The sequence below is a fragment of the Sceloporus undulatus genome, chromosome 3 (assembly GCF_019175285.1).
Source record: "Sceloporus undulatus isolate JIND9_A2432 ecotype Alabama chromosome 3, SceUnd_v1.1, whole genome shotgun sequence".
Taxonomy (NCBI): domain Eukaryota; kingdom Metazoa; phylum Chordata; class Lepidosauria; order Squamata; family Phrynosomatidae; genus Sceloporus; species Sceloporus undulatus.
Genome location: NC_056524.1, coordinates 92,476,564 through 92,495,877, shown reverse-complemented (window position 1 = coordinate 92,495,877; position 19,314 = coordinate 92,476,564). Strand labels below are relative to the sequence as shown.

At 39.2% G+C, this 19,314-nt stretch overlaps 1 protein-coding gene across 7 annotated transcripts in view; it reads right to left on the bottom strand.

The window, feature by feature from the left end:
- Window positions 1-229: 229 nt before the first annotated feature.
- Window positions 230-19,314, bottom strand: part of PNPLA4 (patatin like phospholipase domain containing 4) — a 35,307-nt gene continuing 16,222 nt past the window's right edge. For 6 of the 7 annotated variants that reach the window (XM_042459558.1, XM_042459553.1, XM_042459556.1 and 3 more), the window contains 6 exons: window positions 16,733-16,917; window positions 10,548-10,642; window positions 10,228-10,363; window positions 9,212-9,277; window positions 5,088-5,240; window positions 230-1,008 (listed from right to left, as the gene is read on the bottom strand). In XM_042459558.1, coding sequence (XP_042315492.1) covers window positions 877-1,008; window positions 5,088-5,240; window positions 9,212-9,277; window positions 10,228-10,363; window positions 10,548-10,642; window positions 16,733-16,917 — 767 coding nt within the window. In that variant the 3' untranslated portion in view covers window positions 230-876. The remainder of the gene's footprint in view (window positions 1,009-5,087; window positions 5,241-9,211; window positions 9,278-10,227; window positions 10,364-10,547; window positions 10,643-16,732; window positions 16,918-19,314) is intronic. The other variant, XM_042459560.1, reaches the window with a different exon arrangement.

Below are 19,314 nucleotides of genomic sequence, written 5' to 3'. Positions count from 1 at the left end.
GTCAAGGTAGGTGCCACTCATCTTATATTGTGCATCTGATTTGTTTTCCCACATTGCTATATAACTTTCTGCTTCTCTCTTGGATAGGAACCATTCTACTGGTATAATATAAGAATAGGCCCAAGGCATGTGTCTATGTGTATGTATATCTCTTTAGAAACTATTTCATCGTCACCCTACCTGCAATGTGTTTTGCACGAGAGAAAGCAAGAGACAGCATATGCAAATGAAAATTGAAAAAGTTATAGAATTTATTTGAAGAACAAGATGTTCTAATGGCAAAACACATACGCATAACAATTAAAAGATATGCAATTAAGCTGTTTTGTCTCCCACAGCTTCTTTGTAATTAGAGTTCATGCTTGAGAGTACACCAGCAGGGGAGGGGGGAAACTGGATTTAAAAATGAAAATGAATAAGTCAATTAATGGACACACAAACAGGATTAATTGAGAAAGAACACAAGTATGCAACTCTCTGCTGACAGTTCCTATTTTCTGTCCTAATCCAAGCATACATCTCAAATCTTACTAATACCAGCAAATCGTATTTGAACATTTCTTAAATTATTATTGCATACTATATGGCATTCACATGACACAAGAACAAAAACAAACAAACAAACAAACCCAAAAATCCAATTCTTTTTTAAAAAGCAGAACTGCTACTACACAATTCCATTGCATTTGAACCTGTTTACAAATTCCATCCAGCACACCTATATATAAACACTTGTTTGACAGTGACAGATGTAAGTCCTATGGCATTCATTTTAGATAAACAGAAATTGTGATAGCAATCCCTTGGGCTCTGTGGAGTGTTTTGTAGCTTTACTCTGACAGCCATCAGACTTTGTTAATTTTTGCCACACATAATCTATTCAAACCAGTTTTCCTTTAGTAAAAAATGTACAGCATCGTCATATCCTTCTTGGTATAGTGATTCCATTTTCTCCTGGCCTGGTGGAAACAGGGCCTGATGAAGTCTTACAAAATTTGCTGTGGACAACTGTAAACAAGAAATAAGACAAATGAAAGGAGTCTTATATTTTCTGGTTGGGGTTAGCTTCATTTTGAGGCAACACATCCTTAAATATAGTGAGCCTTTCAACATCTGTGGCAACTATTGTAGGACTATATTACTGTACACGTTAAGTGTCATGGCAACAACCTAGAATCCTGGGATTTCAATTTAGGGAAAGATATTGAGAATTCCCAGCCAGAGAACTGTAGTGCCCAACCAAATTAAAAATTCCATGATTTCATAGGAGGTTGATATGGAAGTTAAAGCAGAAACAAAAGTCCAGAACACACTGCAGAAACAATCCAGTTTGAAACTGATTTATCTGCCCTGACTCAGTGCTAGGGAATCCTGGGAATTGTAGTTTATTGTGGCTCAAGAGCTCTCTGACAGAGAAGGCTAAATATCTCACAAAACTACATTTCCCAGAATTCTCTAGCATTGAGCCAGGGCAACTAAAGTTGTCTCAAACTGGATTATTTCTTCAATGTGTTTTGGGCCATAACTAGTCCTAAACATTATTATTCTCATAAATATTCCATCCACTATGGTATATTAAAATCCTACATATAATATATGAAATATTGTAACTTGTAACTCTCATCAGTTTCAATCATCTTATAAAACAAAGTCTGACTGAAGTAGCTTTGAGTGAGAGGGAAACAGCTTTATAGTAGTCAGCTCTCCTTATCCATGGAATTTTATCCATGGATTCAAGCATCCATGGCTTGAATATATTCCAAAAAAGGAAACATTCCAATAGCAAACCTTGATTTTCCATTTTATATAAAGGACACCATTTTACTACCCAATTGTTTTTAATGGGACTTGAGCATCCATGGATTTTGATATCCACGGGGGGTCCTGGAACTAAAACCCAGTGGATAACTAGGGACCACTGTACTGCCAGATTCTAAAAAAACAGACAGGGTACATGATAGCTACATTATTTCTTTTTATTAAATCATTTTTTCTGCCTGCCCTTTTGATCTCATTAGGATGAATCTTTGCCTATTAAAATCCCATTTCATTTTTTTCCTCCCATTGTGTCATATAAAGAGTTCAAGGCATCACGTCCTAAGTGATATCTGAATCCCATCAAATTCCTCCATGACTTTTTCATATCATCATTAAGGATGCTTCTGGTGATCTGAAATGTTCCTGAACTACATTTCTCAGATTAATGTGCAGATTGGAACAGACATACATTTTTGGGGGAAATAAAGGTTAAAATACATTTTTAAGCAACTATATACTTTAAATTGTGTATTTAAATATTGATCTGAGAAGAAGCTCCAAAAAATTGCAGATCAGTGCTGGAATAGAACAGAGTTATGGATGAAAACAGAGACATATGACACAGACCAGAAATAGATCTGCTCTTCCCCAATTTTAATCCAAATAAAAGGATAGCACAATTTTTATGCACCCCTGGAGCATGAAATTCTATGCAAGCACTTTTGAAAGAGATATATAATTTATACGTAACTAGCCATGTTAATCTGTTGTATTTTATGTCCACTGTGGACTTTAGTCAACAATTGTTTATATTACAATTTTTGTCCAGTTAGTCTCCAAGGAGTTACTGAAATCTCTTCATTGGCTGCCTATTAGCTTCCAGGCTGAGTACAAGGTGTTGGTTATTACCTATAAAGCCCTATATTGCTAGGGTCCAGCATACTTGAGGGAACACCTTCTCCCATACAATCCTTCCCACGTACCCAGGTCCTCTGGTAGGAACCTACTCCAGCCAAAGAAAACCAGGCTGGTGGTGACTTCCCAGAGGACCTTTTCAGTGCTGATCCTAAAATATGGAATGACCTGCTGGAAGCGATCCGCCATATTACATCTTTGGAGGCGTTTAAAAAGGCGTTAAAGATGGATCTCTTCCGGCGGGCCTTTCCAGACTAACCTCCAGCTGAATTAACCAAATTCATCCATTCACTTTCACCAGCTCTCCTCATGGTTTCTTGGAATAATTCGACCTGTGTTGATCCTTAGTTACAAAATTTGTATCTAAGTACACTGTACTGGGGATATTGCATTGTATCTTGATGTTTATGTGTAATTTTTAGCAGTAGGAGGGAGGGTTAAGGGGATTAGAGAAACTTTATTATTGTCTGTATATCTGTTTTATTGGACTGTTACCTGCCTAGATCCCGGAAGGGAGAGACAGGATATAAATAAATATTTTATTATTATTATTTTATTATTATTATTCCTTTATGTCTTTTTATTGTGGTCTCTGAGGTTACTTCAAAATACAGTGGATCCTTGGTATCCACTGGAGTTTGATTCCAGAACCCTCCATGGACACCAAAATCCGTGGATGCTCAAGTCCCTTTAAATACAACAAGGCAGTAAAATGGTATCCCTTATATAAAATAATAAAAATTAAGGTTTGCATTTTTTAAATAATGTTTTCAAGCTGTGGATGGTTGAGTCATGGATGCAGAATCCATGGATATGGGGGTTGGCTATAAATGGATCCTCATCTCAACTATGCAAACTTTTCAGGCACAGATGCCTCTCACAGTTTATGAAAATGTTTTCTCCATCTTGGCAACAATTTCCAACTTTATTTATTTCACTTACATCCCAGCCTTTTCCCCAAGCTGCCCACCAGAATCATTACCTATTTTATTCTCAGAACAGACCTATGTGGTAGGTTATGAAGCGACAGCAACTGGTGCAGGATCAACCAGTACACTTACTGGTTGTACCAGGTTCAGTCAGATCCATACTCATTATTTTTGGTATCACATCACCATGGGTCTCGCCTAAAGCTGTTCTATTACAATTAAGTACTTTCGGCAGCAGGTCAAAATATATTTGTTTCTCCAGGCATTTTCAACTGCTTTATTAAGTTAGTTGATGTGAGCTCTCTTATTTTCTGTCCTTTATTGCTAAAGTTGATGGTGTTTTATACATTACATTAGGATTTTATTACATTTTGTAATAAGATAAAGGGTGATATAAAAATACAATCAAATAAATGAGCCCTGATAACTGACATGATATATCTTATCATCAGATGAGCGGCATCATCAGGATTACAGTGTCAAGAGCAAGGGAGGTAGTAGTGGAACTCTATTCTGTTTTGGTCAGACCTCACCTGGAATACTGTGTTCTGTTATGAGCACCACAATTCAAGAAAGATATTGATGAGCTGGAACCCATCCAGAGGAGGGTGACCAAGATGCTAAAGGCTTGAAAAGCAAATCTTATAAGAAATGGCTCAGGGAGCTGGGTACCTGTAGCTTGGGGAGGAGAAGACTGACAGGTGATATGATAGCTATCGTCAAATGTAGATGATAGAGAAAGCTTGTTTTTTGCTGCCTCAGATGACTAGAACATTAAACAATGGATTCAAAAAACAAGAAAAATGATCCCACCTAAACATTAGGAATAACTTTTTTATGCTGAGAGCTGTTCGACAGTTGAACAGCTTTGGAAGTCTTTAAACAGAGGTTGAATGGACATTGTCCAGGAGTGCTTTAGTTGTATATTCCTGGCAGGAACTGGACCAGATGGCCATTGTGGTGCCTTCCAACTCTAAGATTCAATGAATCTATGATGATACTGCTTTGGTTTCATTGTCAGGCCTTCTTTTGTTTTGCCATATATTTGCTTTAAATGTTGCACATGACCAATCCCAAAGATGTAAGATAAAATATTATTTAATATTTATTTTATTAATAATATTTATTTATAATATTTAATATTTATAGATAGTAACAAAAATATGAAAGTTCCCAAACTATTAGCATAAGGTTTAAATTTGCTTAACAAGAGTGGTTAAGCCTTGTGCAATGCCTTTATGTTAGTGACTGGATTTATTTATCTTTGTTTCACACTAGGGTTATATATGTGTGTGTGTGTAGTGTGTGTGTGTGTGTGCGCGCGCGCGCACACACACACACACACACACTATATATATATGTGTGTGTGTGTGTGTGTGTGTGTGTGTGTGGAGAGGGAGGGGGTACTGCAAGATCAGGTTTTAGTACAAGCATTTCCAGGTTTTAGCATGAACATTTCCCTAAATATTTGTTTGTGTAACTCACCATTAAGTCTTGTTTTGCAACTTTAGCATAGACATCCATACGTCCTTTGTCCTGTGGGCAGATGTCTAGTCGGCCAGAAAAGGGAGAAACAGTCACAGTTCGGCCCACTGGCAGAATGGGGAGGCCATTGGTTAAACCACCATCGATCCATTTCTAGTAGAAAATGAAACTTGACCTTGTTATATCCTGAACATACTTTACCTGCTCCATTATTCTATATTTGTGGTATCTTTTCCAAATCTACTCTTCTAAGGTATGTTTTATTTTCTGTTCCAAAATTTCCTTAGCTTTATAAAATTCTAAACAAATACAGTATTCTAGTCCTTTTTCAACTGCTTCTTTTTGTAAATTTATGCCTTGCAAATTTAATCTACTTATCTGTTTATGATATTTTTATACAGCCCAACAGACAAGTCTCCTCAGGAGGATCATAAAACTGAAGAAAACATCCTTCCATAAAACATCCTGAATTCACTAATTGGTCAGATTTCTTTCTTAATTCTCCCAGTCTCACAACAGTATGCCCCTTAGAGCACATTACCCACAGAATGATGCAAGACATGTGTATGATTTATAGGAACCTGTGAGATGGTCATAGGACTATTTTGTGTTATTTGGCAGAAAATACATACGGGGCCCAGTAAAATATAAAGTTTGTTGAGACAGCAAACCTCCTGGATGAACATAAATTCAAAACCAGATCCAAATCAGGGGCTAAAATTCAGAGGTGGTCCCATCTATATTGTGGTTATCATTATCTTAAATTTAAGAATTGGTTAATATCCATGAGTGGGGCAAAATGTAAACAAAACAAGTAAATGTTCATCTGCCATGCATTTAATCTGCAATAAACTACTCCTAATGGGAAAATGTACTATTATACAAGACAAAAAAATGAAGCCAGATTAAAAACTCTCTAGTGCCCTTTTCCTTGCTTAAAATGTGTAGCTTCTTGTCATCTATGCTATCAAGAACATTTCCAGAATGGAAGCAAAAAAGTTGGCTTCTAGATAAAAACATACAAAAGGGCAGGTCGAGACATTTTCATGGAAGAAGAATGGCTTTGGATTAACGGCTGGGGCTGACTCGACAGGTTTATTCTATTATGGACTAACAATTGCATTTAGGTGACAGCTGGAAAATGTGTGCGCGCACACATACACACAACATGTTGCTTAACTACAACTCCCAGTATTTCTCATTGTTATAGTGGTTTGTTGGCACTGCAGTTTAAAAACATCCAGAATTGTCACTCTAATTTAGGACAAGATCTTCTTGACAGCAAAGCCTTAACCTCTATAGCAGAATCAGTGGGGGTATAGTATGGGGTCTCTTGTTATAAGTGGTGAGGTACAGCAGCCTTGCGGTTTTGCTGCCAAGGATAACTCTATCCAAAGGTTCTCCTGAATGTGCAAAGGCTCCAATGAGATAGGAAGAAAAAGGTACACATGCTGGCCCTGCCCTTTACATGTCAGTGCACACCTCTACTTGACCCCTCATTCCTGACCGTGCCACTCTATTAAGCAGAGTCCTGTTGAAATAAGAGTCCTGTATTCATGCATAAAAGAACAAAAATAGAACTCTCCTTCATACCTTCTCAGTGAGAAGGGAAGTTGAGGACTAAGAAACTGTGTGCCAATGTGCATGTATATACTGTAGAAGGAAGAGCTAGCATGCAGAGCTCCATTCTCTGACAAACTTTGAATTCTCACACCTTCCAGAGAATATGAACACAGAGCTATCCAGGCAATGAAGGAAAAAAAAAGAGGCGTGCCAAAGCTGTTGGAGTCTCAATCCCCTGGTGTTCCTTACTCGTGGTTGAAGCAGCACTGCAGATAGCTCAGTTCTTAGAGAGTGTGCTCTCCTTTACAACAAAACCTATTTTCTCCCACTGCATCATATTAAAATGTACCTCTTCATAATTCAGAGCCTGTTGCATTTTCACGTATTATTTCTAGTAATTCACACATATATTGCAAGCAGAAAAGATACTGTGAAACAGTGTGCAGTTAAAATCCACTTAAAAGAAGCACATGAAGCATGAGGACTAAGCTTAATGGAATATACATCTACAAGCAAATTCAGGTATCTAAATCTATGTAACTGGGCTCATTCATTTTAGAGTGCCATGTGCTGCTTCATGAACCAAACAAAGGCATAAACTGATGGGTAAATGATAAAGTCTCTCTTACTCATCCTCCAAACCATAATTCAACATAATGCTCCAGAACTGCAGATGTCTGCTGCAGTGGAAGTCCAGGTTAGAGGACAGGGCACAAATACAAAGACTTCTCTTAAGGCTGCAGATGCATCTCAACCATGGGAATCAGGAAACAAAACAAAACAATTCACTCTAAAGTCCTCACTAAAACATACCTAGTTAGTGTTCTGAAAAGTCTGTGATCTGCAGTCCCTTTTTAGAAAAAAAGAAGTCAATGGACTTCTTTTGGTCACAGTTTCCATTCACGCAGGAGACTCAGGGGCTCGACAGACTTTAGAGAGAGTCTGAAAATTATGCAAGCTGCAAGATGCCTTAAGGCAGGGGTAGGCAACCTGCGGCCCACGGGCCGGATGCAGGCCGGCAAGGCCTTGGGACCGGCCCCCACCCGGTCCTGCCGCCGATTGCCGCCAGAGCCTTTGGCCTCTCACGTGAGGGCATGGGGCCTTTGGCCTATCAGGAGGAGGTGGGCAAGAGGGGCAAGCGGCGGGCAAGGGGGGCAATTGTCTATAGAAGCCTCAGAAATATGCATTTACATTAACATTTTTTTAAAAATCAGCAAATTTTTTCACATGTCCTCCATTTTTTAAAAAAAGTGCCCTCCATTTGAAAATTTTGTCCTGGTTTATTTATTTATTTCATTTTTTAAAAAAATTGTTTAATTATTCATTTTTTGACTTCGGCCCCCCAGTTGTCTGAGGGACAGCAACCCGGCCCCCGGCTCAAAAAGGTTGCCTACCCCTGCCTTAAGGGGTTGGAAGGAGAATCCTGTGCAACTGTGGGGCTGCCCTGGGACCTCTCCCCACATTTTGCACCAAAAATAAAAACTTTGATTTAAAAAAAAAACTTAGAAATGCTCCAGAATACTAAGACAACTTTGGTGGGTGACCTAAAAATAGTAAAAGAGGGAGGGAAATCCACCCCAAAAAAGTAACCAGGAGTAACATAATGTAATTTCTTATCATCCAAAATGGCAGCTGTAGCAGTACAGTCCTCCAGGGTCTTGGAGGAGCCCCCCCCCCCAAAAAAAAACACACGGAAAAACCCAGCTGTAGCATGTCTACCCTTGCTTTAGATTTTGTGAGGAAAACCTCTTGGAGTATAACAACAGAAAAGTGGTTTTTTTTAAAGGTCACTTTGGCACAGTACAGAGTGCCAAAAAGAGGTGCCAGGGAGGCGCCTCTCCTTGCTCTGCAGCAGCGCCATAGCGACGGCACAATGACGTGCCAGCGGCACAGCACCATTTGGACACTGCACTGCTGGCACGTCATCGCTGCGCGCACCATCTGAATGGTGCCACACAGCTTCGGCGTGCCCATGATGTGCTAGCGTTGCGGGCCGTGTGCATGCCCCGCCCCCAAGCATCCCTAGCACGTCATGGGCGCACCACAAAGGGACCGTCTGTACTGGGCCTTTGTTTCAGAAGTAGGATGTAAGGTGGAGTTACTGAAATACACTAGCTTTTATTGGCACTTATCTGCTTAACTGAGAGGATGGTTTTAACAATATCCACATAAATTCTTGAATCCAGTTTTGAACCCAGGTAGCTGAGTGTTGTTATTGCTTTCCCACATCAACTGTAACTGACCACCGTAAAGATCTGAAATATCTGTATCACCTTGCAGAGTCCTTTAAAATTTAGGACAAGGTCATGATTTGCATCATTCTGGATCTGATTACATTCTATTCCACTCCCACAGCTGTATAAATAGGTTTTATACCTAAGGCTTTAATACCCCTTGGTACTGCATCCAAAGAAGTGGGTTTATATCCATGAAAGGCCATGTAAAAATAAAAACCAGTTAGTCTTAACGCTGTTGTCACATTTATTTTTTTCATCTCTTCCCTTCCTCCTTTCTACACATATCTGTAGCATCCAAAATATTAGAGATTTAATCACACAGACCTGTCCTTTATAATCCACTGGATTGATACCTGCATACAGAGGAATAAAACTGCTGGCTAGAAGGACCTGTAGAAAAGGGTGGACGGGATGGAAAATAAAAAATGTTTTCACTTATTTATAATGTCTGCTTTTTAGTAAAAGATACTAGTTGTGTATAAGTATCTTTCAATTCAATAATAACTATATTTCAGTTTATTTCAGGATATGCTGCTTCTTTAAGACTAATGACAAAATAACAGAAGTTACTGAACATCATGCAAAACCATGGATGTTTTAATGTTCCAAGGGGAATATGTAGCAAGGCTTGTGCTTTCACAAAGACACCATACCACTTCTCCTCTGCATCAAAAGATATAAAACTGAGGTTTCTTATCACATTTTAGATCAACCACAGGCTAGTGTTACATCAAAAATCTAAACAGTGGCTAATTTTAACAACTTTCTCCAATTATACCTTCCCAAAGCACTTCATGAGTCTGAGGAAGTAGGCTCAAGTCAATGAAAGGTCATGCTACCAACCTCTTTCAGTTAGTCTCAAAGGTGCTACAAGATCCTTTTGCATACTTATAGCAAGTAAGATAGTGCTCCTCTTAAGAAGCTTACAATTTAAAAGACACAAAAGAAAAGGAAGTGGGGAGAAGACAGGAGGAAGGCACTGAATCAATTTATGAAGTTGTTTGTTACTGTAAATCTGGCCCTCACTCCATCTCTAATGATATACAACATCCCATGATGTTGGATGGGGGCTCGTATACCCATCTGTGTCAAACTATGCATGCAGTTAATTCAGGAGTATCTAGGTGTGCATGGTTTTCTATACAGAAATCTGTTGCAAAAGTTTTCAAAAATATTAGGTCAGGCTGTTGTTATTTCAAACAAGTCAACAGTTCTTTTTCAAGCAACAAAGTGAATAAAATGAAGAGTTCTCAAGCCACAGCTAATAAAAAACCTAAACACTTCAACCCTGGAGGCAGTAATGCATTTTCATTTATAGAAGTGATACGCAACTCTCCTACCTTAACAAGATCCTCCCTGGAGGCAAAATTTGAAAGCAAATGATTCTTTCCATTTTTAGCACTAGTGACTGATACAAAGAGACGATTTTCCGCTATCTCATGTGCATTAGGAGGGAGAATCGAATCAATGCAGCCCCTACAGAACAACAGAATAATAAACATTAGTCAGCCTTAATAATTAAAGACCATCTAAATAATTTAGGTAGAAGAGAACGTACTGTTTCTCTCATAGTCATTACAAGAAGCCAACCAAACAAGAATCTTGTCAGAAACATTTGTCTGAGGTGTTTACATGAAGCCAAATTTAAGAATATACTTACCTAAGTTTTGCCATGAGATCAAAGCCTGGTGTTAGGGCTCCAAAATACAGCTTCCTAGTATCTTCAGCAAATTCATAGATAATTTTTGTACATTCCTGAAAAATTCCACCCCCCCCAAAAAAAAATACTAGTTTTATTGTTATGTCTAAAACACAGAGACAGATATACACTCATTATAAGAAGTTAAATAGGTTTAAGTAAACTTTAAATGTGTGCTGAAAAAGAACAAAGAAGCATGATTGATACATATTCCCTCCCTACATAGTCTCAGTTGCATTTGCACAAACATTTCCTATTTCCTATTTTGTATATCAATTATTGCCACACTGCACAAGAATAAAACAATAAACCTGTCATCCCTGCCAAAGGAATACAGTGTAAAACACACTAAGGACTTTTTCACACGGGGACCTATGTGCTTCCATCCCAAAAATGGTTAAAATGTTGGCATCCTAGAAAAGCAAGCCAATTTGCTAATGGTTATCACACACAGAGCACAACAAGGGGTTAAAAGCACATTACTTAGCCAAGAAAGTGTGTCGAGTACGAATTTGGGTTTCAGATGGTGAAGACAAATACGGTTGCTAACTTGGAAATGCCTTTTCTGCGCATGCTCCAAACTGTCCTTTCCCCAAGTGCAGACACACACATGCTCCAGAGATGGAAAGGAAACCAGGGAGGAAAATCCTCTTTGTCCCAGAAGCTGTTTCAGAGGAAGGAAGGATGAGGTTTCCCTGTGCAAATGCCTCTAAAACCACACCCACACCCAAACACACACACTAGAGAAAGAGGAGGGCGCTACTCCATAAACCTGCCTGATTCCTGTGAGGGCTGATACTCCCAGATGCCCTTCTTTTCTAGGACATGTCCTCCATTTCTCTCTCCTCTTCAGGGGGAATTATAAAACATCTTCTCCCTCTGCCTTCTCTCATCAGCTGTTCCTTTAATTAGAGGCTGCAAGAGGAGGAGAGTTGAGGGGGAGGGAAAGAGGGGTGTGTGTATCCTTTTAAGAAGATCCTGTCCCTCTCCTGGGGACAGCAAGGAATCTTGGGAAATTCGAGAACAGGGGGCATCTGGAGACTTGGTTTTCAGACTGCTGCCATTATGCGAAGAGAGCAAATTCACAAATGAAATGGAAATGCAAATATGGTAGTTTTGCAAAATTGCTTATTTCCTGATTCACCTCACTTTCTGTCTGGAGTCTGTCCTATGTGCGTGCAGCGTCATGTGAAAAGCAACTGCAATCTTGTCTCTAACGCCCTGGATGACCCTGCATTGGACCACTTTAACCTAATTTTCCCCATGTGATGAAGTCCTCAGAGACAATCTCTCTCACAAAGGACAACAGACAGGACAGAGTTTGTGCACTGCTGACATTATGTATACATATCTTAACTATGGTAAATGAGGAAAGAAATAAATCTCAGACTAACTGCATTGAGATATTGTAATAATCTAGATATAGTGCTAATGCTGCTGAAGATTATTTCGCTTTTCTAGATGTTTTTGAACTCAAATTCCAACCAGGCCAAGGTACTAAATGGCAAAGTATGATGGGATTAGTAGTTCATCGTGGTCTGTAGAGTCAACAGGATCAGACCTTCTAGGTTCACAGACCCACTCACCCCACACACACATCTAGGTTTGGACAACACAGAAAGCTGCTATACATCAAATATTGGCGCAAAAGCTTCCAATATCTTTCCTTATAGCCCTGGGATAGAAAATTATGGTTTCTCAAAATGTTCAATGCAGCCACTCCACAAAATATATTTCTGATCCTCTTTTTTATCTCAGGTACATACACTAGAGAGCCAGCATGGTGTAGTGGTTTGGGTGTTGGACAAGGACTCTGAAGACCAATCCCCACTCAGTCATGGAAACCCAAGGGGTGACCTTGGGCAAGTCACAATCTTTGAACCTCAAAGGAAGGCAATGGCAAACCCCCTCTGAATAAATCTTGCCAAGAAAATCCCATGATAGGGTCATGGGGGCTTAAGCCTTAGGGTCGCCATAAGTCGGAAACAACTTGAAGGTACACAACAACAATCATACACTAACTGGAAAGCTGAGTGCAAATTGTGAACTATTTTGTTTTTAAAAAGGACTGAATGTCTAATTTTTAAGACTTCCCTGACAAGATTAATCTAAAATATATCAATTTTACTAGCATTTAACAAAGAATCACTACTTTGATTAATCAGTGATTTGAAATTCCTGAATTTGCCTGAAATTCTTGCCAGCCAAGAGAACAGATGATGAAAAGCATCCTATTCCCAGATTCTTCTCAAGCAACATATATCCTTGAACACATATAAAGAATCATGCAGGTTTCAGTCACAGAAAACTGTGGATGACAATTTTCAGTTATTTTTAATGCCACAGACTAGCAATTGTAATTTACTAAGACAAATGCTCGTAAAAATGCAAAATCAGCTTAAACAGCTGCACTGAGCATATGGACAGTACACAAGGCAGTGGAAAATTAAGAGAAAACTTAGTCAAACGACAGTGATTCCTACTAGTGACTAGGAAAGCTTCTGAGAGCATATGACTAAGGGTACTGGCAGTGACAAGCATGGCACCATGTATGCTTGTGTGGTTTTCAGGGCAAATTATATGACTGGAGCATAACTCCCGGCGGGCCTTAGTGAGAACCTGCTGTAGTCAATAGACAGGGTAAAATAACTGTAATATAACATCTTAAAGAAAATGGAATCTTCTGTGAACTGTGCAGTCTGTTAGACCTATGCCCAACCTGCTAATGAAATGTGCCAGAGGAAGACTCACTAAATTAGGCGGTGGAAGTTGTAAATGCTTCTCTGAAAGAGGGTTATGTTCAGCTTCTCTAAAAGAAGCCATGTAAAACCTTTGTTGAAAAATATTGGATTCCCCCTCCCTAGATAATTAATTATTGGCGAGTTTCTCATCTCCCACTCCTCTTAGTCTGGGTGGTGGAAACACAACTCAAGGCTTTCTTTGATGAAATAGATTACCTGGATCCATTTCAATCTGAGTTCAGGCCTGGTTATGGACCGAAAATAGCCTTGGTCATCTTGGTGGATGACCTACTTAAATGAGTGTGTCTGTTGGTCTCCTGGATCTTTTAGAAGCATTCAATAACACTGACTGTGGTATCCTTCTGGATCTTTTGGCTGATATTGGACTTGGGGGCATAGCTTACTCAGATAACATTCTTAGGGGATGGTGCTGGGGGAATGTTGTTGGGACTTTTGTCCATTAGTTCTTTGGGAATGAATACTGTCCCCATGCTTTATAACATCTACATGAAGCACTGGGAGATGTCCCTATGCTTTATAACATTCAGAGTTGTGTAGTTGGGTGTCATCATAATGCTTGTCTACGTCTTTGTCTGGATGCAGTGAAGGACAGGATGCAAGTGAGTAAATTAAGGCTCAATCCAGACAAAATGGAAGTACTACTAGTCAGTGGGGAAACCAGCTCAGTACAGGGATGAGATAAAAGCCTGTTCTGGATGGAATTGCACTCCCTCTGAAAGATCAAATTTATAGCTTGGCGATGCTCTTGGATGCAGCACTGCTCTTAGAAGGCCAGGTTGCTGTGGTGGCCAGCAGTGGCTTTGCCCAGTTTCGACTGGTGTACCAGCTGTGCCTTTTCCTGGTGGAAAAGGCACAGCTCGTGGTTAATACCATAGTCTCCCAATTAGGCTACTGTAATAATCTATGTGGGAATGCCCTTGAAATATGTTTGGAAGCTGCGGTTGCTGCAAAATGCACCAACCAAACTGGTGTTGAGTGTGCATTTTAGAGACCATGTAACATTGGTCTTGTAAGAACTGCATTGGCTCCCAATCTGCTTCCAAGCTTAATTTAAGGTGCTGGTTTTGACCTACAAACCCCTAAATATCTCAGGGCCAGGATATCTGAAAGACCACTTCCTTCCATATGAGCCTGTCAGAAATTTGAGATCCTCAGAGAAGAATGTGTTGTGTGTTTCAAAATCGCTCTGTTATAACTGTCTTAAAATTTTTAGACTGTTTTTAAAAGTCTTTAGAAAGAATTTTAATAGATTTTAAAAACATTTGTATCATTGTACTATTTTATTGCTTTCATATGTTCCTCACCTCAGGAGCCCTTATGGGCTGGCAAGTGATACAGAAATATGGTATTATAAATAAATGAATGAATAAATAAACAAAAAGATAAAATGGTTAGTATGTAACACTCTGCATGCAGAACATAACTAGGGTGGGTTAAACACACTCACTGTTTTGTTTTGTTTCAATTTAGGCGTTCAATTAGGAAAACGGTAGAGATCAACACTTATCTAAAACCAACTACTGCACTGAACTATTATCATGATGCTACTTTCTGTCAGACTCAATCAGATTTATAATTCTGGCAGGGAGGAGATGATTAGGGTGAGTTTGCACAACAAACTCACATACATGGTAAAGAGGACAATTAGAAATTGAGATGTGTACCTAATTCTACATTTTTGGTGTGCATTTGGACATCATATCTTTCAACATCTTTCAATTCTTAAAATCTAGGTTCTACACCATCCATAGCTAATGAAGTACTATAGGTGCATCAGGAATACAGACCATTTCAGAAAGAAGGGAAATTATTGGCCTTATATCTCTTAGGTGGAGTGCAAGGTTCAAGTGAGCAATTGCTGCTGGCTAGCTGAGGGTTTCTCCTCTCGTGTCTCAGTCACAGTGCAGCCCCAGCTGTTCCCACTACAGAAAAAAAAAACAAAAAACACACAGCCGGATTCTACACCTATAAACCTTGGGCTTTACTCTTCCTAAAAGACTCATATACCACGATTGGAAAGTAAAAATATTCACCATCCATCCTTCAATGGGCAGTAGATTTGGCCACCATTAGTCATGCATGAATTTGTATTTTACATCCACCATCTCCAAGTAAATGTAGTAGGGCAAGGTTTTACTAATGTAAATGCTGAGCCCGTGTTCGTATTCTATGTATTACACCCCTCCCTGACTTTTCCCTTTTTCATCCTTTTTGTTTCTCTCCACCCTACCCCACCCATAGTTATATTTTAAAAAATGCAGACACCAAAAATAATGCAAAGTATAGTGAAATATACTGGGAATCCCTGCTTCTTAAGCTATAGGTATTACTCATAGCTCTAGTCCAACTAGTTTTGGACTATGACTGCATCTGCACTACAGAAATAAAGAAGTTCAACAGCACTTTAACTGTCACATTTAGGTCTAATCTGCACTGCAGAAATAATGCAGTTTGACGTCACTTAAATGCCATTGCTCCATCCTATGCAATCCTGGGATTTATAGTTTGATGTGGCATCAGAGTTTTCTGACAGAAGAGACTTTCACATGGGGAAAAGTGATGGGAGCATAATGGGATGCTCCTGTCACTATCGTGTAATTGCATGAAGATTTTCAGATGACGTCAAATGATACTGCAATAATCACATCATTATCCCACAATGCAGTTTTTAATTCACTGTGCCTTTAAGTCATTTTTGAATTATGGTGACTCTAAGGTGACCTTGGGTATGTCACACTCTCAGTTTAAGAGGAAGGCTTAAATTGAGGTTTTCCATGGCTATATGGAGATTTGTACCCTGGTCTCCTATAATCCTAGTCAACACTCACACCACTACACCATGCTGGCTTTTAGATACAGATTAAGGAGCGCTATTTATTGTTTTTATTTCATGCCAACAGAATGTGCCCAGGCTAGGTATTGCCAATTACATTAGCTATAACAGCTAGCCTATTTTAGCTTTTGGCATGAAGTACATTTTATAGTAAATATTTTAGGACTAAGTTGATAGAATTTTTATACCCTCAGCCTCAACTTCATCTTGTTAACTACATGATAAATCTTCAAATGATAAACACTCCTAAGTGTGTACTATAAAATAATCGAATAAGAATTATAAAAGCAGTAGCCTCAAAAATAAAAATAAAAAATCTTTCATCAACTTTCCCATAAAAGTATGCAATGTAGCAAATATACAAAAGATCTGCAGCCAAAAAAAGAATACTTTCTATAAATTTATTGTTACTACCATATGCTTTCTCAAGACTAAATATGCTAGCAGTATTTAGCTGTTTTGTGACAGAATTTTGATCCTGATTTTCAACAGGTTTAGTTGATATCCTAAATTAGTAGAGTTTCAAGTTTGCACGTTCTTTTTCTAATTACCTCTATATTTTCTGGCACCGTTAAAAGAACAGTGGCAATCAAAGATCCAGAAGAAGCTCCTGCAAAGGCCTTGACAACCTTCAATAACTTCTTACCATGTCTGTAAAAAGCAGATGCTGCCCCCAAGTGGTAGATCCCCAGAAACCCACAGGCTGCAAATGACAAGTTGATATGTTTCATTTTTGCTGTGGAAGGAAAAGAACATTTAGAAGGGAATATTTCCCCCGGAACCTTTAACTCTGATCCTTAACACAAAGTTCAGAACCGGCAGGTTATGCTGCATTGTTAAAAGGTACAAAGCACATTAGCTCCCCAAAATGATTGGATGTGCATACATATTAGGCAACTTTGATTTGGAGGCCAGAGGTTCTTTGAAATCCAAATGAACAAAACATTACCATATATTAATTTTTCTAAAGGGAATTTCATCTAAACATACCTGCTCTCAACATGAATTTTAATCAGTTGTAAAATTGAATTATGAGCAATTATGAAGCTCCTCTTCCAGTAGGCAACTTATAACAATAATCAACACTTTTAATCATTTCCCAGAGCTTTTTAAAACAATGGTTCTATCTAAAATGTACACATTTCCTTACTACTGCCAGAACTGTGCAACTGATCATCATGTTCTCTTAAACAGGAATGCTGAAACCTACTAAAAGCTTGCAGTTAGGTAATATTTGTACATCTCATTCATATGTGCATACTTGAGAGTTGTCCAGAATGCTTTATCACTCTGGGTAAGCAACAGTAAAATTAACAAAAATAATTTTCAGGTCAGAGGTGGGAATTGTGCAGCTTTGGCTGGCCTGCACCTCTCACTATCCCTCAGTCCTGGCTATACTAGATGGGGCTGGTGGAAGTTGTAGTCTTCTGTTCTAGAAGTGTGTGTAGTTCCAAGCCGCCCCGAGGCTTTGTTTGATGTCAAACATTCATACATATTACTGCTATGAGATAAGATATAGTGGGGGGAAATAACTTGGTAGTAAATGGTATTTAACACAGAAGCATTCCAGCCCTTTTACAGATGAGGTCCAGTATCCCCTCACAACCAGTGTTAGAACTGGGTCCCTTAACAGCTCCTAGCTGGCTGTATGGGGCCCCTGGGATGGGATGTACCCCCTTTCCAGGGAAAGCTGGTGGAAAACAGAGTTCTAAAGGATAATAGTGCAAAAGCACAAAAAGAAAATTAAATTCAGAGACATAACCATGTTAGTCTGGAACATCAGTATGCAAAGGGATCATGTAGCTCCTTTGAGATTCAATGAAAGAGAGAAGTTGGCAGCATGTGCTTTCATAGACTTGATCTACTTCCTCAAGAGGCATGGCACTGGTTCACTCTACGCATCTGAGAAAGTAGACCAAGGGGCGAAACAGACCACTCCAATAGAGCAGCTTGCTGCTGCCCCTTTCAGCACCGGATTGAGGCAGCAGCAACCGCACACTATGACCCCAATCCAGCGTTTTTCCAGCCCCCAAAGTAGTGGCAAAATGCCGCTCCTTTTGGAGCTGGAAAAAAGGCACCTTTGCCACTGCAGTGGCACTTTCCAGCGCTCATTTTGCCATGCATCATCTGAACGCTGCACGAAAGGAGCGCCATAATGCCACTTGCCATGAGGTCCAGGAGACAGTGTGACAGCGGCTTTGGGGTGGAGTCAGGGTGTGCGTCATGAGTCCACCACACCCCCACTGCACTCCAACACCGGCTCTTTTAGCCAGTCTGATTAGCCCTCAAGTCTATGAAAGCTTATGTTACAATGTCTTTCTCTCAGTTAAGTTTCAAAGGTGCTACAAGATCACTTTGCATAAAGCAAACACAAGCCATCTCTCCCCCACATAGCTATTATAACCTTGAAAGTAGATTAATAGCAGAGAAAAATTCCCTTTCCCAGTCTGTTCTCAGCCTTAATATCTTTTCCCAGGCTGAAACTGCTAATGTATCACAAGATGAGGATGATTCTTACCCACCTTTCCCTAAGAGTCAATGTGAGATACAACACAGACTAAAACACATAAAACCATGTTAACATATCAAGTGTATCCAACAAGATCACTAATACAAATTAACTCTCTCTATACCACTGGATGGTTTAATTTTAACAACAACTCCATAAAAAGATGGTAGTAGAGCCCCCAACTAACTACAAACAGTAATCTAGGGACCACACAATTTCCACCCTTTGTCCTATTTAATCACACACACAAGATTGCTTTGGAAGTCTTTTTATAAAGATTTTAATTTGGGGAAAATACTTCCATCTCATATGAATGATAATGATGGAAAAACACCATTGTGGAGAAAATAATATTAAACACTTATTTATTATATTAGAGTAAAGGAGATGCAAATGTCCTAGTTTGCATTGGATATTAACCAGATCTACACAAACAAATAGTGAAGTCACAAGATGGAACTCGATACTGAGCAGCCACCGGAAGCAATCCCTGCACTTTCTTCTTGCTCTCCTAGCAAGACAAAATCCATAATGCAACTTCACTATACTGCAGCTTCTAATCACCCTGCAAGGAGCAGCCAATTCAGCAGAGTGGCAGTGAAGAAACTCACAATGCATAGAACA